The following is a 21,778-nucleotide window of genomic DNA, read 5'->3' on the forward strand; positions in this document are numbered from 1 at the left end:
GGCCAAGGTCAGAGAAATATCCTTGCTGTTGCTGATCCAATTAAGATGAAGATTTTAATACCTGGATTTTAAAATCTGGACTATTGTGTGCACATCCCCCTGAGATCCAGAGCCTTCAACAGGGCAGTCCTTAGCGGCTCCTTAGCATCTTTGTGCCTCATTGTGCCTGTCCCCATGTATACACCCAGGGTGGTACCAAGGTGCTGACAGTCACATCCTGCATGCCGTTTTTCTGCTTGACATTGTTCCTATGCCAGATACAAAAATCCATAGGAATCATAGAATGGTTTGGGTTGGAAGGGGTCTTCGGAGATCATATAGTTCAACCTCCCGACTGTAGGCAGGGACACCTTCTGCTAGGCCAGGTTGATCAGAGCCCTACTCAGCATGGCCCTAAACACTTCCAGGGATGGAGCGTCCACAGCTTCTCTGGGCAACTTGGTCCAGTGTCTCACAGCTGTAATAATAAAGAATTTATTCCTTATGTCCAATCTAAATCTACCTGTTTTCAGTTTAAAATAATTGACTCTTGTCACTACAAGCCTTGGTAAAAAGTCTCTGTCTACCTTTCTTATAGCCCCCTTTATATGTTGAAATGCCACAATAAGGTCTCTCCAGAGCCTTCTCTTCTCCATCCTCTGGCCCCTCTCCAACAGGTCCATGTCTCTCCTGTACTGAGGGCTCCAGAGCTGGACACAGGACTCCAGGTGGGGTCTCACCAGAGCAGAGCAGAGGGGCAGAATTACCTCCCTTGACCTGCTGGCCACGCTGCTTTTATGCAGCCCAGGATACAACTGGCCTTCTGGACTGCAAGTGCACATTGCCAGCTCATGTCCAGTTTTTCATCCACCAGGATGAACTTTTTCCTGGTAGATTTGGAAAAAAAAATATCTGGGAGAGTTTTTGTGCATGACAAAAATTCACGGGGAAAATCAGTTTTTCATTGACAAAAGTATTGACGGTTTTAAGTCAGGTGAAATTATGAGACCAGCAAGGGTAATGGAATAAGTACCTGAGACAGGAAGCTGTGGAAGGGGGATGCAATATCACCGTCTGTACTCCTAGCTCACTGATGAGTTAACTTCATGCTTAGAAGTTCTTCATTGAGAACAATGGGCAACAGCTGCTAATGGAGTCCAACATTAGTGTCCTTGGGATGAAGAGGAAGGTTAATTGAATGCTGGTGAGGCTCCCTTCGTGTTGCAGAGCAACGGAACAAACCAGGGCAGCAAACTTCCCAGCACCAGCTGATGCATTGTGGCAGCATGACCCAACTGCCTTCAGCAGAAGGAACAAATTCAGCCTCTTAAAGCTAATTTCAGGGAGACTGAGATAATACTACTGGTAATTTTGACTGACAGCTCAGGCCAGCGTTTGTTTTTTACTTGTGGAAATGTTGCAGGAGAAGAAGCGGGCACTTTGGATGAGAGGTTTAGCACATATCTTGCTTGCTGGGGCTCCAAATGTACTGCTAGTACAATGCAAACTCTTATCCTTTCGTCAGTTATTCATGGACATCCTTTGCACAATGACAAGAGCTGTGGGCACGTTGTAAACAAAAGAACAAAAACGATTCTCACAAATTCATTCACTTGCTTTTGGCATCTAAATCTTCGGAAGCTGTGATACTGGTCTTCGAATGCAGACAATACTAAATGTAACGTTATTTTGCAGATGTTTAAGCCTGATTGGTCCTCATTAGTTAAAACAAGGATGCTATTTTCAGCTTGCCAGATAAAACAGTACTTTACGTTTTTAGCTTTTAATTCAGTTGGATATCTTTGAGTAGCAAGTGGTTTCAGGTTATTAATTTCTTCATTACAAAAGTGATTGAAATTTCACCTGACTTTGGAATGATATTGAGACATCTTTGCTGCATGTTCTCAGACTTCCCACAAGCCAGTTTTTATTCGAGCACTGACAACATGCACTACACTTTTTGCCCACCCAAGCCACAAAGACTTACAACTTGCTTCCTATGGAGCAGGGTTCTCTTAGTGGATGAAAAGGAGTCTAAACATTTTCTTCTTTTCAGTTGTATAGGATAACTCTGTATATAATTCCAGGAGCAGAGAGCACTGTAGGTAGTAATATCCCCCTGGCGATTTTTTGTTTACCTTTCTCTAGGTTCTGTTCTTGTTTGAACTTGTCTCTCATGCTGTCTGGACTGACTCTGATTTCCTGATACACCATTTCCTCCCTGTGTTTCTCCATCGCTTCCACAGGCTGTTTGAACTTCAGTCATTTCTCAGCTCTCCACTCTGCTTCTTCACCATCATGAGCAAATGTACATTGGTTGCTCTGCTGCAGAGTAGGAGGCTGTTGCTTTCTTTAGTTATGGCAGGGGTGCCACACTAAGGAGGTTTTCACCCTAACCTTGTCATGTGGGTGCTCTAGTATATATTGGTTTTGTACCTTTGTAACTCTATTTTACTGCCTAGATCTGCAAAAGCAAAATGGGGGAATAAACAAGTGAGCACTGCTTTCTTAGAGCCACGCTTGCTGGTTAAATTAGATGGTTCAAGGATGTCTAGTGTTTTGGAAGATACCAGATGTCAGTCTATGAAACCACTATAATATTTCCACTATGAAATTTCCCCCTGACACACACACACACATATTCACATCCAGGCTCTAAAGCAATCAAAGAAAGTGGGTTAAATAAAAATAAATAACAAGCAATCCTATTTAGTCCCATTTTTTGAATGGGACTCCCTGTGGCAGTACTGATGAGTTGGTTGCTGGACTTCTCACCAAAAAACCAAAGGCCCTCCAATCAGAAGAGCTTGAAAGCACCTCTTTAAAATCCTATACAAACAACACACCTAGTCACTACTCAGCATTATCACAGGTGAGCCAGATATAGCAAATGCAGTTAGAATTAAAACCAGAGGGAGGAATATTGCTTAAAGCAACTCACTTTTATTGACAGAGTACTGTAAGGCAAGGAAAAAATGTTTGTCAGATTTTTTTTAAAAAGAAGATTTGCAGCAAGAATGATTCAGAAAGATCTGCAGTTCAATATATTTTAGAAGATACTTTTATAAATCCAATATTTATCTTTTTGTCATATATATACAAAAGCTCAACGTAAGCACAAAACAGAACACAAATAATGGATTTGCAGATGAAGTTTTGTTGATGCATACGTTACTACAGAGTTACAGTTGACTAGATTTAAACTTAAATACAGCCCAAAACACATAAAGAAACCACAAAATACAGATGTGTTCAACATGACTATTTTAAAAAAATAGCTAAACCATGTTCAACGATACACAAGGAACGAAACATTGAGAGATGCCAAGAAAACTGTATTGTATGGCCAAAACTAATTTTGCATTAATAGTGAAGGCATCTGTGAAAACAATGTTTTATTCTGACCACTCTACATTAATATTTTGGCCAAAAAACATCACAAAGCACTGGCTTTTGTCTGCTTTGTAAAGGATATATATATTTTAAATGGTGATGTACATTAACTGTGAGACTCTTACAAGATCTCACATCAGGCCAAGTTAGAGCAACCTATCATTTCCATAGGAAACAAAGGTAAAGGAAAGGTCCCAGCTATGCTAAAAAACCCAGTCGGGGGCCAAGCAACAAAATCTTCAACCTCTTAGTTCTTCCTTGAGGGAAGGGAGCATTTTTACCCCAGATTTTTAGCCTTAAATTCTGAAACTAACAAACTCTGCTGTGTTGTAGCATTTTTACTCCACCTCCATCTCTGTATAGCACCGGACTTTCACTGGAAAAACTTTAATGAAAGGGACAGCTGCTTTTTCAGCAGTGATAACATAGTATAATTGGTGCTTCATAAAATAAAAGAAGGCTAACATGTCAAAATATGATGCATCGGCGTATATGGGACAAAGGTACTTAACCACAGCCCAGTGTCATGCCCCAGCGCTGCACAGCTGGTAGCATGAGTAGTAATGTGGGTAAGTAAAATTCACTTCTACCTACGCAGGCAAAACTGAACTGTATTTTAAAAGCCATACAATAGTACTCTGTAATTAGAACCCCCAACATGCTATTTTTTATCACACAGACAAGAAAGAAGTTCTCTTATGACTACACAAGGAAATGGGACCCAATGAACAGGAGAGTAATGACACCATACATATATATGTAACAGTATATTCTGAAAATGAAGCATAAACCACGTTTTTCATGTGGAGGTCTTTTGCTGGATGCGTAAATGTACAGTTTTCGTCTATGTTGTTTTCTTCCTTTTTTCCCCCCTGTTTTCTCTATGAAAATCAAGCTCTTTGCATAATCAACCAAAACCCAAATATATTTACATTTTAAAAGCCAATCCTTCACCTTCAGATTTTAAAATGAGTTATCCTGTATCTTGCATATTTTAAAAAAGGTCCAGAAAAAGTGTAGAGTTGTAATTCAGGATCTGTACTTTGTAAAAATACTTCCCTTGAACATGAAGTCAGTGCTGACCTCTTCAGGTCATCGGTGCATAATAAAATCTTTCTAAAGAAATATTCCTAAATAAGAACTGAGGGAAAACACAGAAAGAAGAAATACATTATCCCTGTATTGTAAAGTCTCGCCACTTTAAATTACGGTATAGGCTGAAGAAAAACACAGATGTGTGTATATCAAAACACATTTTCATTATGTAGCTACAGAACATATGAAATCTTTCAATGCTCTGTCCGCTAAAGGCAATATAGTCTCTCTAGCTTTGTTAGTACTGCGATTGTATACAGGTTTCTTAAAGTACAGTTAGTACCTATAGAGGCAAATTCTAACATAAGTGTGTGCTATGCTTCATATGGCAGAAGGATACACATTTGAAAAAATAGATGACATTGATTTTAAACACATTGTACAGCACACAGCATCTTCAATTCTAAACATAGAAAATTAGATGGTACTTGAAGTGGTTGTTGTTGCAGTATGACTTAAATTCTTCTCAGATATCAAGAAGGTCCTCTCCACTCTCATCACTCTCCACAGTTAATTGTCTTGTCCACCATTTCTTGACTTCTGATCCACAAGAAGCAGCATCAGACATGGGATTCATTTTGCATACAACAGATTTCATAGTTGAGCGCCCACCAAAGCGGAGGTTGACTGAAGACACTGAATGGCTTATTGGTTTGGGAGCTTTGAAATTAAACAGAAAGTCCTGTATTAGAGTAGATCTTCTTCTCAAACAGTTTTGATTAGAATTCAGGTATACAGAACTTGCCAGACTGGGGCATCTTTGATTTAGTGCAGAAAGAGTAGGTCTCTGTTCTAATGCTTTTTTTTTTCAGCTCCAGCTGTTCACCTTGCTCCCACTAATCTGCTGGTAGAGCAGCTTAACTGAGCACTGCCCCATTGCCTATTGCTGATGCAATAGGGTCTCTTCTTACCCAGCTAATAGCAACCTGCATGGCTTGGGCAGTACTTTGACGAGCTGAACTGCTGGTAAAATGGTGAAAGTGGTAAGTGTCAGAAAAAGGGAGGGAAAAGTGCATTTAGGAGTGTCAGCTACACCTAGAAAATTATATTTAACTATGGCCTAGGGGTGGAAGCCAGTACAAGCTGCTGGTATGGCTTTAGGAAGCCATTGAAACACATGTGTAAGTACGTAAAAAAATACAATTTATCTTAACGATGTTATTAATGATCTTAAATACAAGTGTTTTGGATTGGAGGCAGGCTACTTATTATCTGCTGGGCTGTACTGTGCCTGGAAGTGATCCTCCTTTTCTAAGACTGTCAACCAAGGAACATTCAAGATTGACATGGCCAAGATTAGCGCTAAGAAAGGAAACCCTGAACTCCTCATTCTTGAAAAACGTAACCAGTTGGTTACAATAGTACAATTTCTACTTAGCACATTCTCTCTTTGAGTCTTTCTCTCTGTTCCAAGAAAATGTTGATTTTCTCTGCTGCCCTGTGACATTTAAGTGGAAAACACAGGTTGAAAGCTCTCTGTTAAGCTGTCCTGTTCCTTGGACAAGTGCTCTGGTCACAAAAGCAGGGTCAACGGTACTCATAGCATGACCATCTTCTACTTCCACCTGGATATGATTAAGGGTCTGAAGAGTGGCAGCCTTTGCAGGCAGCACTCTGACTCGGAACGGGACTGATGACAGGGACAACTGGAAGCGGGTTGATGTGCACACATCTGACCTGCTAGTCACAAGATGTGGCATGCAGCAAAGGTCAATATGCACTTGAAGAGAGAATATTTCAGGTGGTGGAGAGTGCTCTTGAGACAAAGACTTCATAAGGTCTCAGGCTGTACCTACGCTCTTCTCCCACCCTCGTGTAAGGCATAGTCCAGCCTCTCTTTTCTAGCAGACTGTAGATACTAGAATAACCTCAGGATGTTTCCTGTTCTTGAGAAAATAAATGGGAAACTGATTCTACACCTGATGAATTCCTAGCTGAAGTGAAGATAAAGAAATGTATTATTATGGTGTAAGGTATAAATCATAGGCCTGGTATGCTTAGGCAAGACAAAGCACTCAGAAGTTATTACTGCTGTTAGGAAAAACTTGATTCATTTTCACTGTGCTTTATATGAAAAAAGAGAATTCTAAATGCACAAGATGCTGTCCAAACATACGGGATGGTACAGCACCAAATCCAAAGATTCTGAGTAAATGTATGAAAAAGTAAAAAAAACCTCAACAACCTGCACATGGCAATGCTTGAGCCCATCTTCCAAACTTTCAGAATTGAGAGGAAGGTGAGAGATTGCTGTATTTCATCACGCATGAAGGCAGAAAAACCCTCATGTGGGTGCAAGCTGCAAGCGGGAGGAAGAACTGTGAATCATGAAGCCTCTCATGGCCTCGTTATTGTGCAGCAGTGATTTGGCATGCAGAGACTTCACTGATACACATTTTTCACTTACCTGATGGCAAACGCCATTGTCCAAACTTCCGCTGAGGTTTCCCAGCATCTGCAGAGTCTTGTCGATAGCCACCTCTGTCAGAAAGAGTTGGGCTAAGGAGCTGCTGCTGGCTACTTGTCTGAACAGAGAAAAAAGAATCTCAGTCATAGTTCCTCAGTGCATGGGGATAACACTAGGAAGGGTTGTCTCTCTATTCTATTTCTAAGCTTTATACATTAATAAAAACAAAGTATATTGTCATTTATTAAGGCAGCATAGTTTCTACTCTTTACTGCCCAAAAAAACTACTATGAATAGGAAAAAAAATAGACTATTTGGGCTCCATTCCATTATAGAGTCCCACTGAAGGGTACATAATTGTTCTCACCCTTCTACAGTGGAGTCCTTATGTTGTATCTTCCTTCCCTACCCTGGAAGAGCCCAGGACTCCTACTCACAGGACCCAGCATGCCCAATGTTATCACTCTCAGTGTTAAGACTACTTCAAAATGCTTGAATGGGAAAACTTGAAGTCCCTGAGCCTGTGCACAGCTCATGATAGAGCTGAAATTTGGTGCTGCCAGTCATACAGCTGAGTTTGTCCTTTATGGGGCTAACTGAGCTGGGGAATTACCACCTTAGGTCACCTTGCCTTTACACCTGAGACGAAAGACTGAAGCAAAACAAGATATTGCTTCCAACTTTTCCAGTTAAAATGATGTTTAAAAAAGGACAAGTGAGAAACATGGAAGTATTCTGAATTTGTTCCCAGTAGGTGGTAGTCTTCTGGTTCCCATACCTCTGGCTGTGCGCTGTTCTCCTGATTAACAGCATTCATGTCTTCACTGGGTTGTGTTGTCTCAATGCTGGGAGGATTCAGAAATCGGCTCAACTCCTGCTGCTGACTCTCTCGTAGACTATGGATAATGCTGCACGACTGCTGCTGTTTCTATGAAGGTACAATGTGTGTCAATAAAAATGTTCTCACTGGTGTGTCACAGTGTTTGATTTTTTTTCAAAGCCTTCAAACCATTTAACCAAACAGTGAGTGCCAAATGTGGATACCAGGTGCTTTGACAAAGCCAGGGGTATCAGATGGTTGCTATTTAAATAAACTGACTTCCAGCACATGTCTGACCTTTATGTAGGAAATGGAGGATGAAACTTATAAGCTATATGAAATGAAAGGCAAGTTGCTCAATTTTTGGTTTAAACCTAGAGTTTAAAACCATATAAAGTTTTGAAGTAATGAATTAAAAGTTCTTGCAAAGAAAAAGAAACAAGGAAATTGGTAGAGATTCACTAAGAATTACATGAAGGCAATGAAAATACTCTGTTTGCTTTCATGGACTTTGGAACAGGCTGCCAATAAGACTGAATAAAACAGTAGTGAAAACCTTGGGACTAAGTCTACATTTACAGTACAAATAGAAAAATAAAACCACTGCCATTATGTTCTTACAATCTAATTTGCTTTTACATTAAAATAAACAGCCCTTAGGAAGGGTTTCACTTTCCTGGGTAGTTGTCACATGCTCCCTCTAGAGAGACTTAGAGACTAACAAGAGCATTTGAAAATATATATTAACTTCTATAATTACATTCAGTTTATAAAAGGTTCATATGATGTGAAATGATCTGAACCATATTATTAGAGTGAAATGAATAGCCTATTTACTTTAACATAGTGTAATTCAATATCAGAATGAAATGAACAACAGAGTTACACAAACCCAGAACTGAAAGCTGAAATTAGATTTACTGCCATTATTATTATTACATAAATGAGATCAAAATGAAACTATTTATCTGAATATGCCTTGAACACTGATGTTTCAGCTGGTATGTACATCATTCAAATTGTCCAGTTATGTTTTTTTATAAATTTACAAATAGCAAAAAACAGATCCCACAATAATTGGTCTCTATGAAAAACCTCCACTCATGAGAAGTAAGCTTTTATAAAAATTAAAAATATACGCATGAAAACCTGGGCTCAGGCTTACTGTAACTGAAGAATCAGTCCACAAGGCAACCAAGTTGTGACTTTTTATGTAAAGGAGTAAGTTTTTTGGAAGAGGAGAATAAATGCAAAACCTAATTCAAACTTCCTCAAATCTTTTAATATAAATATAATCCAAGACAAACTTCAATTAGCGTATATTGTAGCTATCCTGAGCAAAGGCAAAAATGTTTCTGACAATCAGAAGCACTGTATAAACAGTATACAGTGCGCTGGCTAGGTCCAGACCAGAAAATTAAACAGCCTAAGATTTCCTGCAGTGCTGTCGTCTAGTGACAGGCCGGGACTTGCATGATCTGGCTCATCTGTCCCCTACCACCCCACACAGCAGCGGTCTGGGAGACCACACAGTGGTGGTCTGGGAGAGGAGGCGTGTTGCGTGGGCCAAAACTGTGCCCAGGAACACAGTGACGAGAATGGGTAACCCCAGTCCTGAGCCAGTGCCTCAGCCCTGCTTAATGTCCTGGCGTAGACACAGCTGCTGTGTGCCACGGCTCATACACCTGACTGGCGTGTACACGTCGCTCATCTGCACACCCCATTACTGTAACGGCTCATTCAAGGGATGTGTCTCCATACAGATTTCATTTGAAGGGTCATCTGCAAGAAATTATATAGTTACACTCTGTGAGGAAGGATTAGAGCTATGAGGTTTCATCAAATTACATTGTTTTTAAAATTTATTTTAATTTATTCCTTTGAGTTTGGTCTCTGCACATGCATCTTCCTGCTGTATTGAAAAGACTAATAAATTTTTGGCAGTAAGACAGTTTTTGCCTTCAAAAGATGCTTATTTTTATAGTGTTTTCCATTGAGCTGTAACATACTTTTTTGCTGAGTTAGCAACTGCCACATACTTCTCCACATAAATATTATCATGACTCCAGAGTAAATGAGGCATAGTGACAGCAAATTCCAGTATTGTTGAGCAGTACAATTGCTGCAAACACTTAGATGCTGGTTTAGCTTGACTTACTGCTCTGATTCGCTTTAAGCACTTCTTCAGCCACATGCGTATAGTCTGTTTGGCCACCTCCTCTTCTATGGTATATTCCAGTTGTTCCCTAGCAAGCAGCTCTTCCAGTTGAAGACTTTTTCTGATATCCACAGACCTATATGAAAGCATGCTGGAAGAAACATAGATTTATTTTTTTTTATTAAATACTGGTGACCTTACTTTAGAATTCATTTAGAAATTTAGAAAATCAAAGCTCATACTCAAGAACTTAATGCAAAAATACGTAATTCAGGTGTGTGCAATAAATTCACATTTGAGGCTAAAAAATGCTGAGCTGATTCCAGAAGAGATTTGTGGTGCTCAAAACAAACAAAGACCTTATCATCTGCACCTAGCTAGCCAATATATTAATAGGTGAGCTGCTGATCTGTAAGCAACTAGAGCATGTGTGGTGGTTTGTTCTTTTTTTCCCCTAAGTGTTTATGCTTGGATGATGTTCCCATTTCTATTTTCTCTCTAGTCAGATTCACTGTCATGTTGCTACTTGCGTGGGGACATTTCATTACTTGGGATGCAAGAACACGTGAGTGTTGGTTATGACAAACTGTGTCCAATGAAAACATTAACATTACTTAGAGCTGATTCCCTAGGACCTGTCCATCACTAATATTTTTACAGGAAAAAGGGGAAATCTGATTTTTGTATTACGTTTTAAACGGTAGTGCCTTTGTGGCTACCAGTCTTGCCTTTTCCCAGGCCTAACAAATACCTGTTAGCCTGGGGAGAAACAGAGGCCATTACGCTCATTCACAACATTTAGAGAAAATCTCAGCGTACCTGAGCACGTCATGGAAAGTGACATCACCCCCATTATGGAGCCGTTCCATTTCATAGCACATGTGCTTGAACAGCAGCTTGTCCTTATCGAGATCCACCTCCAGCCTGCCCCGCAGGAGCCTCAGCAGAAACTTCACTCGGAAAGTAGGGATTACTCCCTGGGTAAAATTGCATAATAGATGCTAAATTATTACTGTGACCTAACAACCAACTCAGACATTCAACTTGATCAGTGAGAGAAACACTATTTCTCCAAAGACTCTGTGTCAAATCCTGGCCTATTTAAGTCACTGTGAATACATTACTGAAGAATCTACACATGCAGCCAGCTCTTTAGCACATTCATGGAATTCTTTTCTCTTATTTAACTGATATACAATGAGAATCTGTTCTGTTAGTTTTGTCAGAAACCTTCAAAATTGCTTGGGGATTTAGTTTCCACATTTGCATTAATCTGTAATGAGAATTATATGCCCAAAGAGCTGCCTTTGAAAAATGGAAATTAAACTATAATTTAAACATTCACAGCCCGGCCTGTACCAGGCTGGAAACCTGTCCCCTTCTCTGTGCATCTTGGCACAGGAGAATGTTGGGACTTTTCTGGCTTTTCAAAGGTCTTCTGCTCTAAACCTAGCACACATTGCACTTTTTGTGACAACAATTTTGATCTGCTGTTAAAAAATTAGGACTTAAGGTGTTTCCATCCTCAACTGTGGTGTCCATACTCCTTAAATATTTTGTTCTGCTAAATGAGCCTGACTAGAACTATTTTTGCTGTAATCTGTTGTTCCACATCAGAGAAAGATACTGTCAGTGCTGGGCACGATGGATGTAGAACTCCACACCTCCATCAGTACAGACTGTAGTTTGCACCTCCAGCCCAGCCATATGCCACTATAAGCAACTTTCACCATAACACCATTCATATTCAAGCCTTAGTGATGTCATGAATCATTCAGATGATGATTTAACTTGCATGGGTGTCTGAACAGCTCCATCTTCCAGATGCTCTTCTTATCCCAGAATCACAGAATGGTTGAGGTTGGAAGGAACCTCTGGAGGTTACCTTGTCTGACCCCCTCCACAGAAGCAGGGCTTCCTAAAGCCAGTTACCCAGGGCCACGTCCAGGCAGGTTTTGAAAATCTCCAAGGATGGGAACCCCACAACCACCCCAGATAACCTGTGCCAATGCTCAGTCACCCTTGCAGTGAAAAAGGAAACTTCCTGTGTATCAGTTTGTGCCCACTGCCTCTGGTCCTGTCGCTGGGCTCCACTGAGCTGAGCCTGGGTCCTTCCTCTTTGCATCCATCCTTCAGGTATTTATATTCATTGATGAGATCCCCCTGAGCCTTCTCTGCTCCAGGATGAACAGTCCTAGCTCTCTCAGCCTTTCCTCATAGGAGACAAGCTCCAATTCCTTCATCATTATGTTCCTTTGCTGGACTCTCTCCAGTATGCCTATGTCTGTGTTGTACAGAGAAGCCCAGAACTGGACCTAGGATTCCAGGTGTGGCCTCATCAATGCTGAGTTGAGGGGAAGTATCCTCTCCCTTGGCCTCCTGGCAATATTTTGTCTAATGCAGCCCAGGATATCATTAGCCCTATTTGCTGCAAGGGCACTGTTGGCTCGTGTTCATCTCGGTGTCCACCAGAACCCTCAGGTCCTTTCCTGCCAAGCTGCTTTTCAGCTGGGTGACCCTCACTAGGTACTGGTGCCTGCTCCCATTCCTCTCCAGGTGCAGGATTTTGCACTTCCCCTCATTGAACAACATGAGGTTCTTGTCATCACATTTCTCCAGCCTGCCAAGGTTCCTCAAGGGTTGCAGCATGATATTCTGCTTCATCAGCTACTCCTCCCAGTTCTGTGTCATCTGCCAACTTGCCGAGGGTGCACTCTGCCTCATCATTCAGGGCATTAATGAAGATGCTGAACAGGAATGGACTCAGCATTGACACCTAGGGCACACTGCTAGTTAATGGTCTCCATCTGGGATTCGTGCTGCTGATCACCACCCTCTGAGCCTGGCCATTCAGCCAGTTTTCAGTCTACTTCATTTTCTTCTCATCCAGCCCGTACTTCATCAGCTCCTCTACAAGGATCTTACAGGAGGCAGTGTCAAAATCTCAGTAAAGCCCTTCTGAAGATCAGACACATAAATGGATGTGAGTCTGTAGATTTCCAAGGGAACAACTCTCAGGGAGCTGGGAGGAAAGATGCTACTGTATTGATCCTATGAGTATCTACATTTGGCTTTAAATCTATTATTATAAGTACTTCACAATAGTAAAGAATACAGGTTATCATTTGAAGGGTCATGAACAATGTCACATCATGCTCACTGAACTTTTAGAACTTGAACAGTAACTGCTTGATGAGTTTTGTCAGCACACTTTGTTTTCCTCATATTTTTTCTTCAAGGAAAAATGTAAACTTACTGGATTTCTGTGCTCATTATCAAGTTACTTACCTCTCTTTTGTCATCAACCATGTTCCATATAATTTGAAAATGCCTAAGATCATTATAACTTAAAAGTTGGTCTTCTTCAGTTGAGTAAAACAATGAGAAGTTCTCCACAATGATAGCTGAAAACCACAAAACCGAAATACACTATAAGGCAAGCCTGTAGTTAAATTCTAACTGGTTAACAACTATAAGCAACAATGAATTTCAACAGAATATGAATTCTATTGTGCATACTTCACGTTAATAAATCCCTTTAGCTGTATGTTCAGACCAAGATTTTGAATGGGTAATATACTGTTACACTATACCAGTATCACTAAGCTCACCTTTTAAAAGCTGTATGTTAAATGACAGTGAGATGCTGAATCTAACATTTTCTAAGCCTGATTAGGTGAATTCCAATGGTGTTGGAAAAATGTTAATTGGAGGAAAGAAAAACTCAGAAAATAACATTTCTTAGGGTAACTATACTCTACAAATACGACACATCTCTTCGTTCAAAAAACTTCCATTTCCAAACTTCCTAGTTTTAGCATACATCATGCCAGAAAAGCATCAAAAATATCATATGCATATAAGGTACCAGTGAAGGTACAAGGTAATCTCACACCTGAATTACACAACAGACTCACATCTATTATACTACATGCCTAGATGTACCTCTTGGTCCATTCATGTATATTTTCACTTACCAACAAGCAAATTTAGCATGATGTACGCAATGATGACATAAAACGAACAGAAATACATAAGAGCACCAGCATAATTTCCACAGTCTGTTTTCCAGTAGGTGCTGTTATCTGGCGTACAAAACGGTGGCTGAACCTTCAAAACAAACAAATAAACAAAGCCCAATGTCAATCAGTCATAAAAAGAGATTTATAATTTCTCTGTAACCAATACAATACTTCTATAATTTCCTTAAAGTTCAACAATTAGGGAATAATGCTGTGGGCATTATTGCGGGCAGTTTTTTGCTGTTTCTTTAGCAGTCAGAAATCAGAAAACAGAGAGAGGTATGACAAAAAAGGCCTCAGTGTGGATCTCCATACCACACACAAGGCACATTGTGCATTATCCCACTGTAAAGAAACAACTTGGTGCTCCGAGATGTGGTAGTTTTCAAAAAATGAGGGTAATATGAATTTCATTGCAATGGAAACCACAGAAATAAATTTGCTTGTGGCAGAATAAAATGATTCCAGGACAAATTTTGGGATCATTAAGATGACTGTTCACATGGAATGAGGCAAAGTGCGGGCATTAAAGACAAAGTTAACCTGAAATGTCACCTTGCCACAGTCAAAGCAGTGGAAAAGTGAGTTACTGCACTTCTGAATTTGAAAATGCCTTTTTATTTTCGTTTTGAAATCATGTAATAGCCTAGCCCCACAAAACATTACATTGTGAGTGTGTGATTGGAACTGCAATTTGTGTGTCAGGTTCTGAGGTTTAGTGAATGTTGTATCTCTTGAAGACATAAAGGTAATCAAAACATTCCTTGTACAAAGCTAAGATACTGGAAACACTTTGAGATGCAAGGGAGTCTCCTGTTTCTTGTTGACTTTATCTCTGGAAGTATTGTATTTACCATGCAGTCATGCATAATTTTGTTCCAGTCTTCTCCTGTAACTATTCTGAAGAGTACAGTAATAGCCTTGCCAGCTGATGAAAAATTTGCATGTCTGTTTTAAAGAATAAGAGAGAGAGAGAGATCATTTCACTTTCCAGAACTAAAATGCTGGCATGAAAAAATGCAAATAATTTCCATTTTCTACTATTCTACTATCTTAAACTGAAAATAGTTACAGTGTTATTTGAGTGAGATAATTGAAGTATTTATTCCATGACTTAAGATATAATAGCCGAATTTTAGCTCAGACACAGGTCTGGGTCATTTATCAAAGAGCAAACACAGACTCAGAGCCAGATCCTATCTGTCTCCATTCTCTTCCTGAAGTCTGATGATGCTATTGACTGGGAAATCTGCAGTTAGCAGCCAGTTCACAGAGCTGTCCTCTCCCTCTATCAGCCTGGTACACGGATCCCGTTCCTGGGTGATGTCAATAAGGTGTAGTAGGCGCACTGTGTTTCAGCAGCTTGTGGCTAGTGCAGTGCTGCTTTGGAGAATATTCCAGCTGGTACAATGAAGAAGAGCTCTCAGCCCTCTCTGGGCTGGATGGGGTGTCATTTGGTCCAATGCATAAGGACTGGAAAGGTGGCTCGGTGCCACCTATTAGAAATTCTGTTTAAAGCTTTTCAGCTAGACCTGAGGACTCTTCTGGCTTTTATCATGGATAAACCTCTCTAGTAGAATGTAATTTTTTTTTTGTGCTGTTTCAAGAACATCCTCATGAGGTAGTAAGAACATCCAGTACCTGTTAATGTTCTCTCCATATTTCACAGTACCAAATAAAACCACTCCAGCAAAAGCATAACAAAGAAGCAGTAAGAACATTCCCACTATGATGAAGAAACTCTTGTACATGCTGACAACCACCGTCAGGAGTAGCATTTTTAGTGTCACCTGGAAGGACAGAAAAAGCAATCCGTGATGTCATTCAGGAAAGCAGAGATAAAAGGGAAAACAGAGTTATTGCACTTGCCATTTTGAAAACAAATTCTTTACATATATACGTTAATGGATGAGCCCAGTGAAACGGTACATTATGAATCTGTTTGGAATCGAACATTTTGTGTCTTCCTCTGAGTTCTAGTGTGCTTTTTACTTGTTAAAGAGATCAGCCTATCTGCCTTGTTTACAAGGTTAAGATATTGCTCCGCGAAGAGTTTCTATAGCATAATACAGTGTAGGCTATTACAGAAATAATACAGCATAAGCTTAATTATAATAGTCTGGGATCCGTATACTCCAGAAGTATCACAATTAGCATTGCATGAACAGTGGTGCAGTAAACTGCTTTGGGCTTATCTGAAAATGATGCTGTTAGGTAGAAACCATAGATAATGCAGTCTACCTAAAGAAAGGTGCTGATGTTTAGTTAGGGGATTTCCATAAGCTCAGCATATATTGATAAAACTAGTATTTTCTTGCCAGGTTGGCCAAAAAGCTTAAGAGAACATAATTTTGGAAATTACATAGGTCATAGGCCTAGATAACAGATATTAGTTTCCCATGCATGCATGCTATACATTTTACTCTTGATAGAGTTATTGCCCTAGATTGTCCTATCACCCTTAACCACTTTGGATGCTTTGGAAAATTCTCTTTAATGGAACTGAGGGTAGCAGTTTTCTTTAGAATTATGTCACACCAATAATTCATGCTGACTTTTAGTCATCACATTGCATCACAACAGATAAATTAGTGAAACTGTTACACCTCCTAACATGAAAGTGCAAATGTGACTAGGTTAAAAACTTGAAAGAACTTCAGAATCCATCAGAAAGCTTTGAAGGCAACCACTTGGTCTGTCTGCATAGGAGAAGCAAGGATTTTTCATTTGACTTCCAAGGCTCTATGGGCTCTGTGTAGTTTGATTGAAAGAAAACTTTTTATCTTTACTGAACAAACCCTCTGACTTACTGTTCTTAACCCTGGCAACCTAGTGCAACAGTCTTTTTATCACATTTACTTTAATATGTCAGACTTCACAGAAAATGTTTGGATAGTCTAAGAAGTTCTACAGCAAGAGAATGCAGAGTGTCAGTACTTGTTTAATAAGGGTGTTTGTTCTCTGCCTATGCTTATTCTGCCAGCCTACTTTCAATTACACCAGAGCAAATCCAAACACAAAAGAAATGTAAACTTTAGAAGTGACTTCCTTTGTCACCATGCCAGTGTTTCCAGAAGAATATCTTGGCTGAAGATTTTTCTTTTAATTGAACAGAAATTCTTTACTGTGACAAGACATACATTGTAGAGACACAAGACACAGACCTGCACTCTGGAAGAAGAAACTTCTTTAAGACAACACTATCATAACAAGATAAGTGCATCAACCACCACTCTACTAGTCTTGCAGAGAAAATACATAAAAATCATGCACATCACACTACACTGAAATGGCAAGGACTGAAAGCAGCACAACGTATCTTCAGAATTTGAGAGCATTTTTGAAAAACTGTCTGGTATTATCGCATTGCATTTTTTTTTTCCAAAAGTGCAGCTTTTCCAGTAACTATCATGCAGTGATATTATACAATGTACCTTAAACCCTGACATTTTAAAGACAGCATGTAAAATTGGAGACTGCTGCTTGAAGTCTCATCTTTTTGGCATGTACTATGAAGCCTTACAGAATATGCACTAAGGACACGTAGCAACTACACATGAGCACTGCAACTGTAGTTCCTAATTTATACTTACGTGCTTCCCACAAATTGAGAAAAACCTGAAGACAATTACGCATGCCCCCATCATGTATGTGTATGCATTCTGGAAGAGAAACATGGAAGACTTTATACATTGTCCCTCAGGGATTTCATGGGAAGATCAGGATAATAATTCTTTTAATAATGTAGAGCAGTCACCACATGAAATAAAAGAAATCATAAACTAGTAGTGCCAGGGGAGCAGTAAGAGACTAACAGAAGATGCTCTACCTGTTAAAAAACACTAACGAAACCTCCTTGTACATGAAACCAAACAAGCTTCAATCTTCTATTAACTTGGCTGTAATTATGTCCAGCAGCCTGAGCCTACTTGTCTAGGCAGCTGCTGCCTCACAGAAACTCCTCAGGCTTCCCAAGCACATCATCAGCAGGGAGCAATCTGTGGATGTCAGGGCAAAATGACAAGGCACACTAGACAGGTTTTCCTCCAAACAGAACCTGAGGCAGACAAGAAAGAACCCCCCAGCCAATTTAGGGTGGTGACTTCCACAGCTTGTGATTGGTGACAAGCATCAACTCAACTATCCTTTCTCCTTCCTTCGTAAGTAAGGGAAACAGGGGTGTAGCCAACGTAAAAAAACAGGGCCAGATGGAGGGAGAGCTGATTTCCTCCCCTCTCCCCCATGCCTTCTTGGATTAAACATAGCCTCTTAATCAAAACTAGTGGTCTAGAATCACTGCTGGTTTGGGGATAGATTATACTGTTCAGCAATTTTGAACCTTTGCCTTCTTCCAATCCTCTATTGCTATCTGCATTTTGTGCATTGCCTCTTTCTTCCTTGCTGCTCAGGAGAATGCTGTCGGCAAGAGCTTTCAGTCTCTTCAGGTTCCTTCCTTTCCTCACTCACATCCCTTCCAAAGACCACTTTTTTAATCACATTTACAGACTCTACCTCATATCATTGCTCAAGACAAGGATTCCTTCTTGGCATCAAGCTTAATTTGTTTCAGCCATATTTCAACCTTATTAAACTCCCAAGGGTTTATCTGCATGTGTAGCACTGATCCTACCACTGGCACTTAGTGTATAAAATCAAGCTTAACCATTGAAATTGTGTTTTTTAAATCTTACCAGTAAGGCAAAATGAAGTATCACCCATATAACTCCAAGAGATGTCACCAAGAGATCATACCGATTTCTTCTGCTTTGCCAGAAGCCAGAAGGTGACATGGCAATAATCTTCATTGTGACCTATGGATAAAAAAAAAAATCAGTTGTACTGAATAAATGTTTATTTCTCACTATAAGAGCCTCTAAAATGTTCGATTGAGTACATCTTACAAATGTTTACAAACAACCAAGGGCAGGTTTCATGTCAGATGACTGTTTCCATGTGGACAAGTTAGGCTGCCAGACTAAGTGGACCATATAAGCTTCTCTTAGAAGAAGGAAAGCTGGTATTGTGGAAGACGACAGATGACTGACAGGAATGAACAGTATTCTGGAAGTTTGTCTCTCCATCAGGTATCAAAGGAGTGCAGTTGACCACCTCAGACTGAATGCCTAATGTATAGATCGCCGAGGTGAATGAGGGTTTAAGATCTCTAACAGTTAATGAAGCTATGAAATTAAAAAAATATTTTTTTGACAATATGTAGCTAAAAGAGTAAGTAGTATCCTATCTCTAGTTGTTCATAAGCAGGTTAAAATCACATAAGCACATCTGAACTCATTAATTTAATTGTGTTCTGTAGCTCCCATATTTCAAATTAACTAAAAGGCTTTCCTATATTGCAAATATTTCTTGCTTTAAGGAATTATCTGTACTCGGCACCATCTGTACTCAGCAGCATGTAAGAGAAGAAAGCTAAGAACAGTAAAGGGAGTACATTTTACAATGTTCCTGGCAAAAGAACACAGCAGCCAAAGTGCTTGACATTTCCAATACAGGCAACAGGAGTGCAGGTAGGTAGGAAGCTTAAGAATAGATACTGGCAAGAAATAATCACAATTGCTAACAGATATCAAGGTTGGATGATGCAGGCAGAGGGTACAACAGTTTCTCTTACAGAATTTGTATAAAATTTCAAAGCAAGTCAACTGTTACCATACAGAGGCTACAAATGTCAGGCATCCATTATATGATTCTTGCAACACTGCCATTTAGTAGGATTCTTTACATTTCTGAAACCTAAACTGCATATAAAAGGATACTGGTTTGATGTAGAAGTCTGATTTTCCAGCTAGTTAGTTTTTTTGCCATACAATGTTTGCTAAACCCTGACTCTAAAATGAAGTTTACCATCTCTGAATCTCTAATGAGGTACCTGAAGGTATCTTGCCTCACCTCTATACAGTCAGCTGAAATACACTACAATACTGGAGATAGATGCATGGGGCTGACAGGGATGACACAAGACCTGCAAATATCCCTGCCCTTCTGTAGCAGCTGGTGGAGGTAAGGGGAGAACTGCCAGGGTACGCAAAAAAGCTTCTGATGCCTTTGGTTATTTAGGCAACTGAATCTCACCCTACATTTCCATTGCTCACAGTGAGAGCTTAAGCACCTCACATGTAGAATTTAAACACCTGAGTTCAGGTGTCTATAACCCTGAACAGAATACCATATCGTGCAAATAAAAAATTACATCTCAGTTTATTCTGTGACTGTCAGTGTGGTGACAAAAGTGACAGCCCCAAATTCTTCCTATTCTTCTACACTGCATATGGTGAGGTGAGCAGTGGAGGCTTCAAACTGAACTAGGAGTCCTTAGACTGAACATGGGGCCATGAGCAATGCAGAAAGCTTTGGTGTTCCTCACGGACCATGCCTGGTAGTGGTAGCAGAGCGTGCACACTGCAGACCCTGTAACCAGACCGTGCTGCATGAGGGAAGATGCCGGGCAAGAAGCTGCTTCCTCTGTCCATAAACCGTGTGCACTCACAGTGGGACAGCTGGCCTGTTGAGACAGCCAACAAAGTTGTCTTGGCTCTGACAAAGTTCCTTTGAAATTCTAGAATTGTATTTGTTTCCCCTGGCAGTATAAAAGAAAAGAAGTATTTCTAAAGACATACTTACTAGGCAAATTAAAACCTGTCTGTGTATGATACAAATCAAACTTTTCTGTGTTTGCTCAGTCTCTCAAGAGATATTGATTTCTCCTGGGCAGGGGAAAAAGATGCAACAACACAGACATACTCCAGATACAGCTGCTACAAGGTATTCACTTCATTGTTTATTCATCACTGCTGGCAAAACCTATCACTGGAACACAGGAACTGTCACATTGGATTAGAGCAGTGGGAACGCAGTCTACTATCCTGTTTCTGATAGCGGTCAGTATCAGCTGTTCACAGGGGACTGAAACGAAAACATTCAACCATAAACTTATAAAAGAACAATGTACTAACCTAACCACAGAGGAAACATATTTTTTAACCTCATAAATGTGCACTTTGTTACACTATAGACAGCCTTATGCATTAAAAAAAATAAATATGCTTTAAAAATGTGTTTAAGTCATTAGATTCCAATCTTATGAAAACAGGCTAATTACACTTTGCACAGCTGATCGTGGTGACAATTTTCTCATAGAGAGCAATTACCACATAGGATCCAGATCTGTATAACAAAAGATAGATAATAGTGGAATTTGACATAGCTTATTAAAAGGTATTAAAGTGAAGTATGATAATTAAAAAAAACCAAACCAAAACAAAATGGAGAGAGGTTTGATGATGTTGCAGCCATAGAATGGTGAGGATTAATGCACTCTGTTCTGTAGAACCAGCAAAACAGAAATGGATTGAGCAGAACTTCCATGTTACAACACAGATCCTGTGTTGTAGAGACTGAATTTAATCCAAGATGCTCTGCAAGAAAAGAGTTCACTGGGTTCACCAAAATGCAAGATGAAATGCTCAGAGTTTTTTTTATATATATATATGTATATATATATAAAGAACACAGAACTGAGGATGGTGAAGTATGACTATAACTAGTTAAAGGTTTATTCCTAGAGTACACTTTTAAAGACGAGTGACAAGGAGAGCCCCAAATGTACATGTTCAGAAATAAAAACTGTAGTGAAGAATGAGACAACATCCTTAAAGCCAAAATGAAATATATACATAATAGTCTTAAGAAGTCACCAAAATGAAATATATACATAATAGTCTTAAGAAGTCATAAAATATATTACTTTACCTCAAGAACAAAAATGAAGGTGAAAACAACAGACATTGTTGCTAAAGGCACAGTCACCGGATCTGCAGCGTCCCACTGAAATGCAAACAAAATCTGCTCATAGAAGGGTAGATGTTAAGCAGAACTAAAAGTCTACT

The 21,778-nt window shown here is 39.7% G+C and overlaps 1 protein-coding gene across 7 annotated transcripts in view; it reads right to left on the reverse strand.

The window, feature by feature from the left end:
* Window positions 1-2,902: 2,902 nt before the first annotated feature.
* NALCN (sodium leak channel, non-selective) overlaps window positions 2,903-21,778 on the reverse strand; it is a 238,908-nt gene continuing 220,032 nt past the window's right edge. For all 7 annotated transcript variants that reach the window (XM_065057850.1, XM_065057839.1, XM_065057844.1 and 4 more), the window contains 12 exons: window positions 21,642-21,716; window positions 18,566-18,685; window positions 17,468-17,536; window positions 15,516-15,664; window positions 14,729-14,822; window positions 13,830-13,962; window positions 13,141-13,256; window positions 10,672-10,829; window positions 9,853-10,003; window positions 7,653-7,802; window positions 6,875-6,992; window positions 2,903-5,127 (listed from right to left, as the gene is read on the reverse strand). In XM_065057850.1, the coding sequence (XP_064913922.1) occupies window positions 4,934-5,127; window positions 6,875-6,992; window positions 7,653-7,802; window positions 9,853-10,003; window positions 10,672-10,829; window positions 13,141-13,256; window positions 13,830-13,962; window positions 14,729-14,822; window positions 15,516-15,664; window positions 17,468-17,536; window positions 18,566-18,685; window positions 21,642-21,716 (1,527 nt within the window). In that variant the 3' untranslated portion in view covers window positions 2,903-4,933. The remainder of the gene's footprint in view (window positions 5,128-6,874; window positions 6,993-7,652; window positions 7,803-9,852; window positions 10,004-10,671; window positions 10,830-13,140; window positions 13,257-13,829; window positions 13,963-14,728; window positions 14,823-15,515; window positions 15,665-17,467; window positions 17,537-18,565; window positions 18,686-21,641; window positions 21,717-21,778) is intronic.

Source organism: Columba livia, chromosome 1 (assembly GCF_036013475.1).
Source record: "Columba livia isolate bColLiv1 breed racing homer chromosome 1, bColLiv1.pat.W.v2, whole genome shotgun sequence".
In the NCBI taxonomy this organism is placed as follows: domain Eukaryota; kingdom Metazoa; phylum Chordata; class Aves; order Columbiformes; family Columbidae; genus Columba; species Columba livia.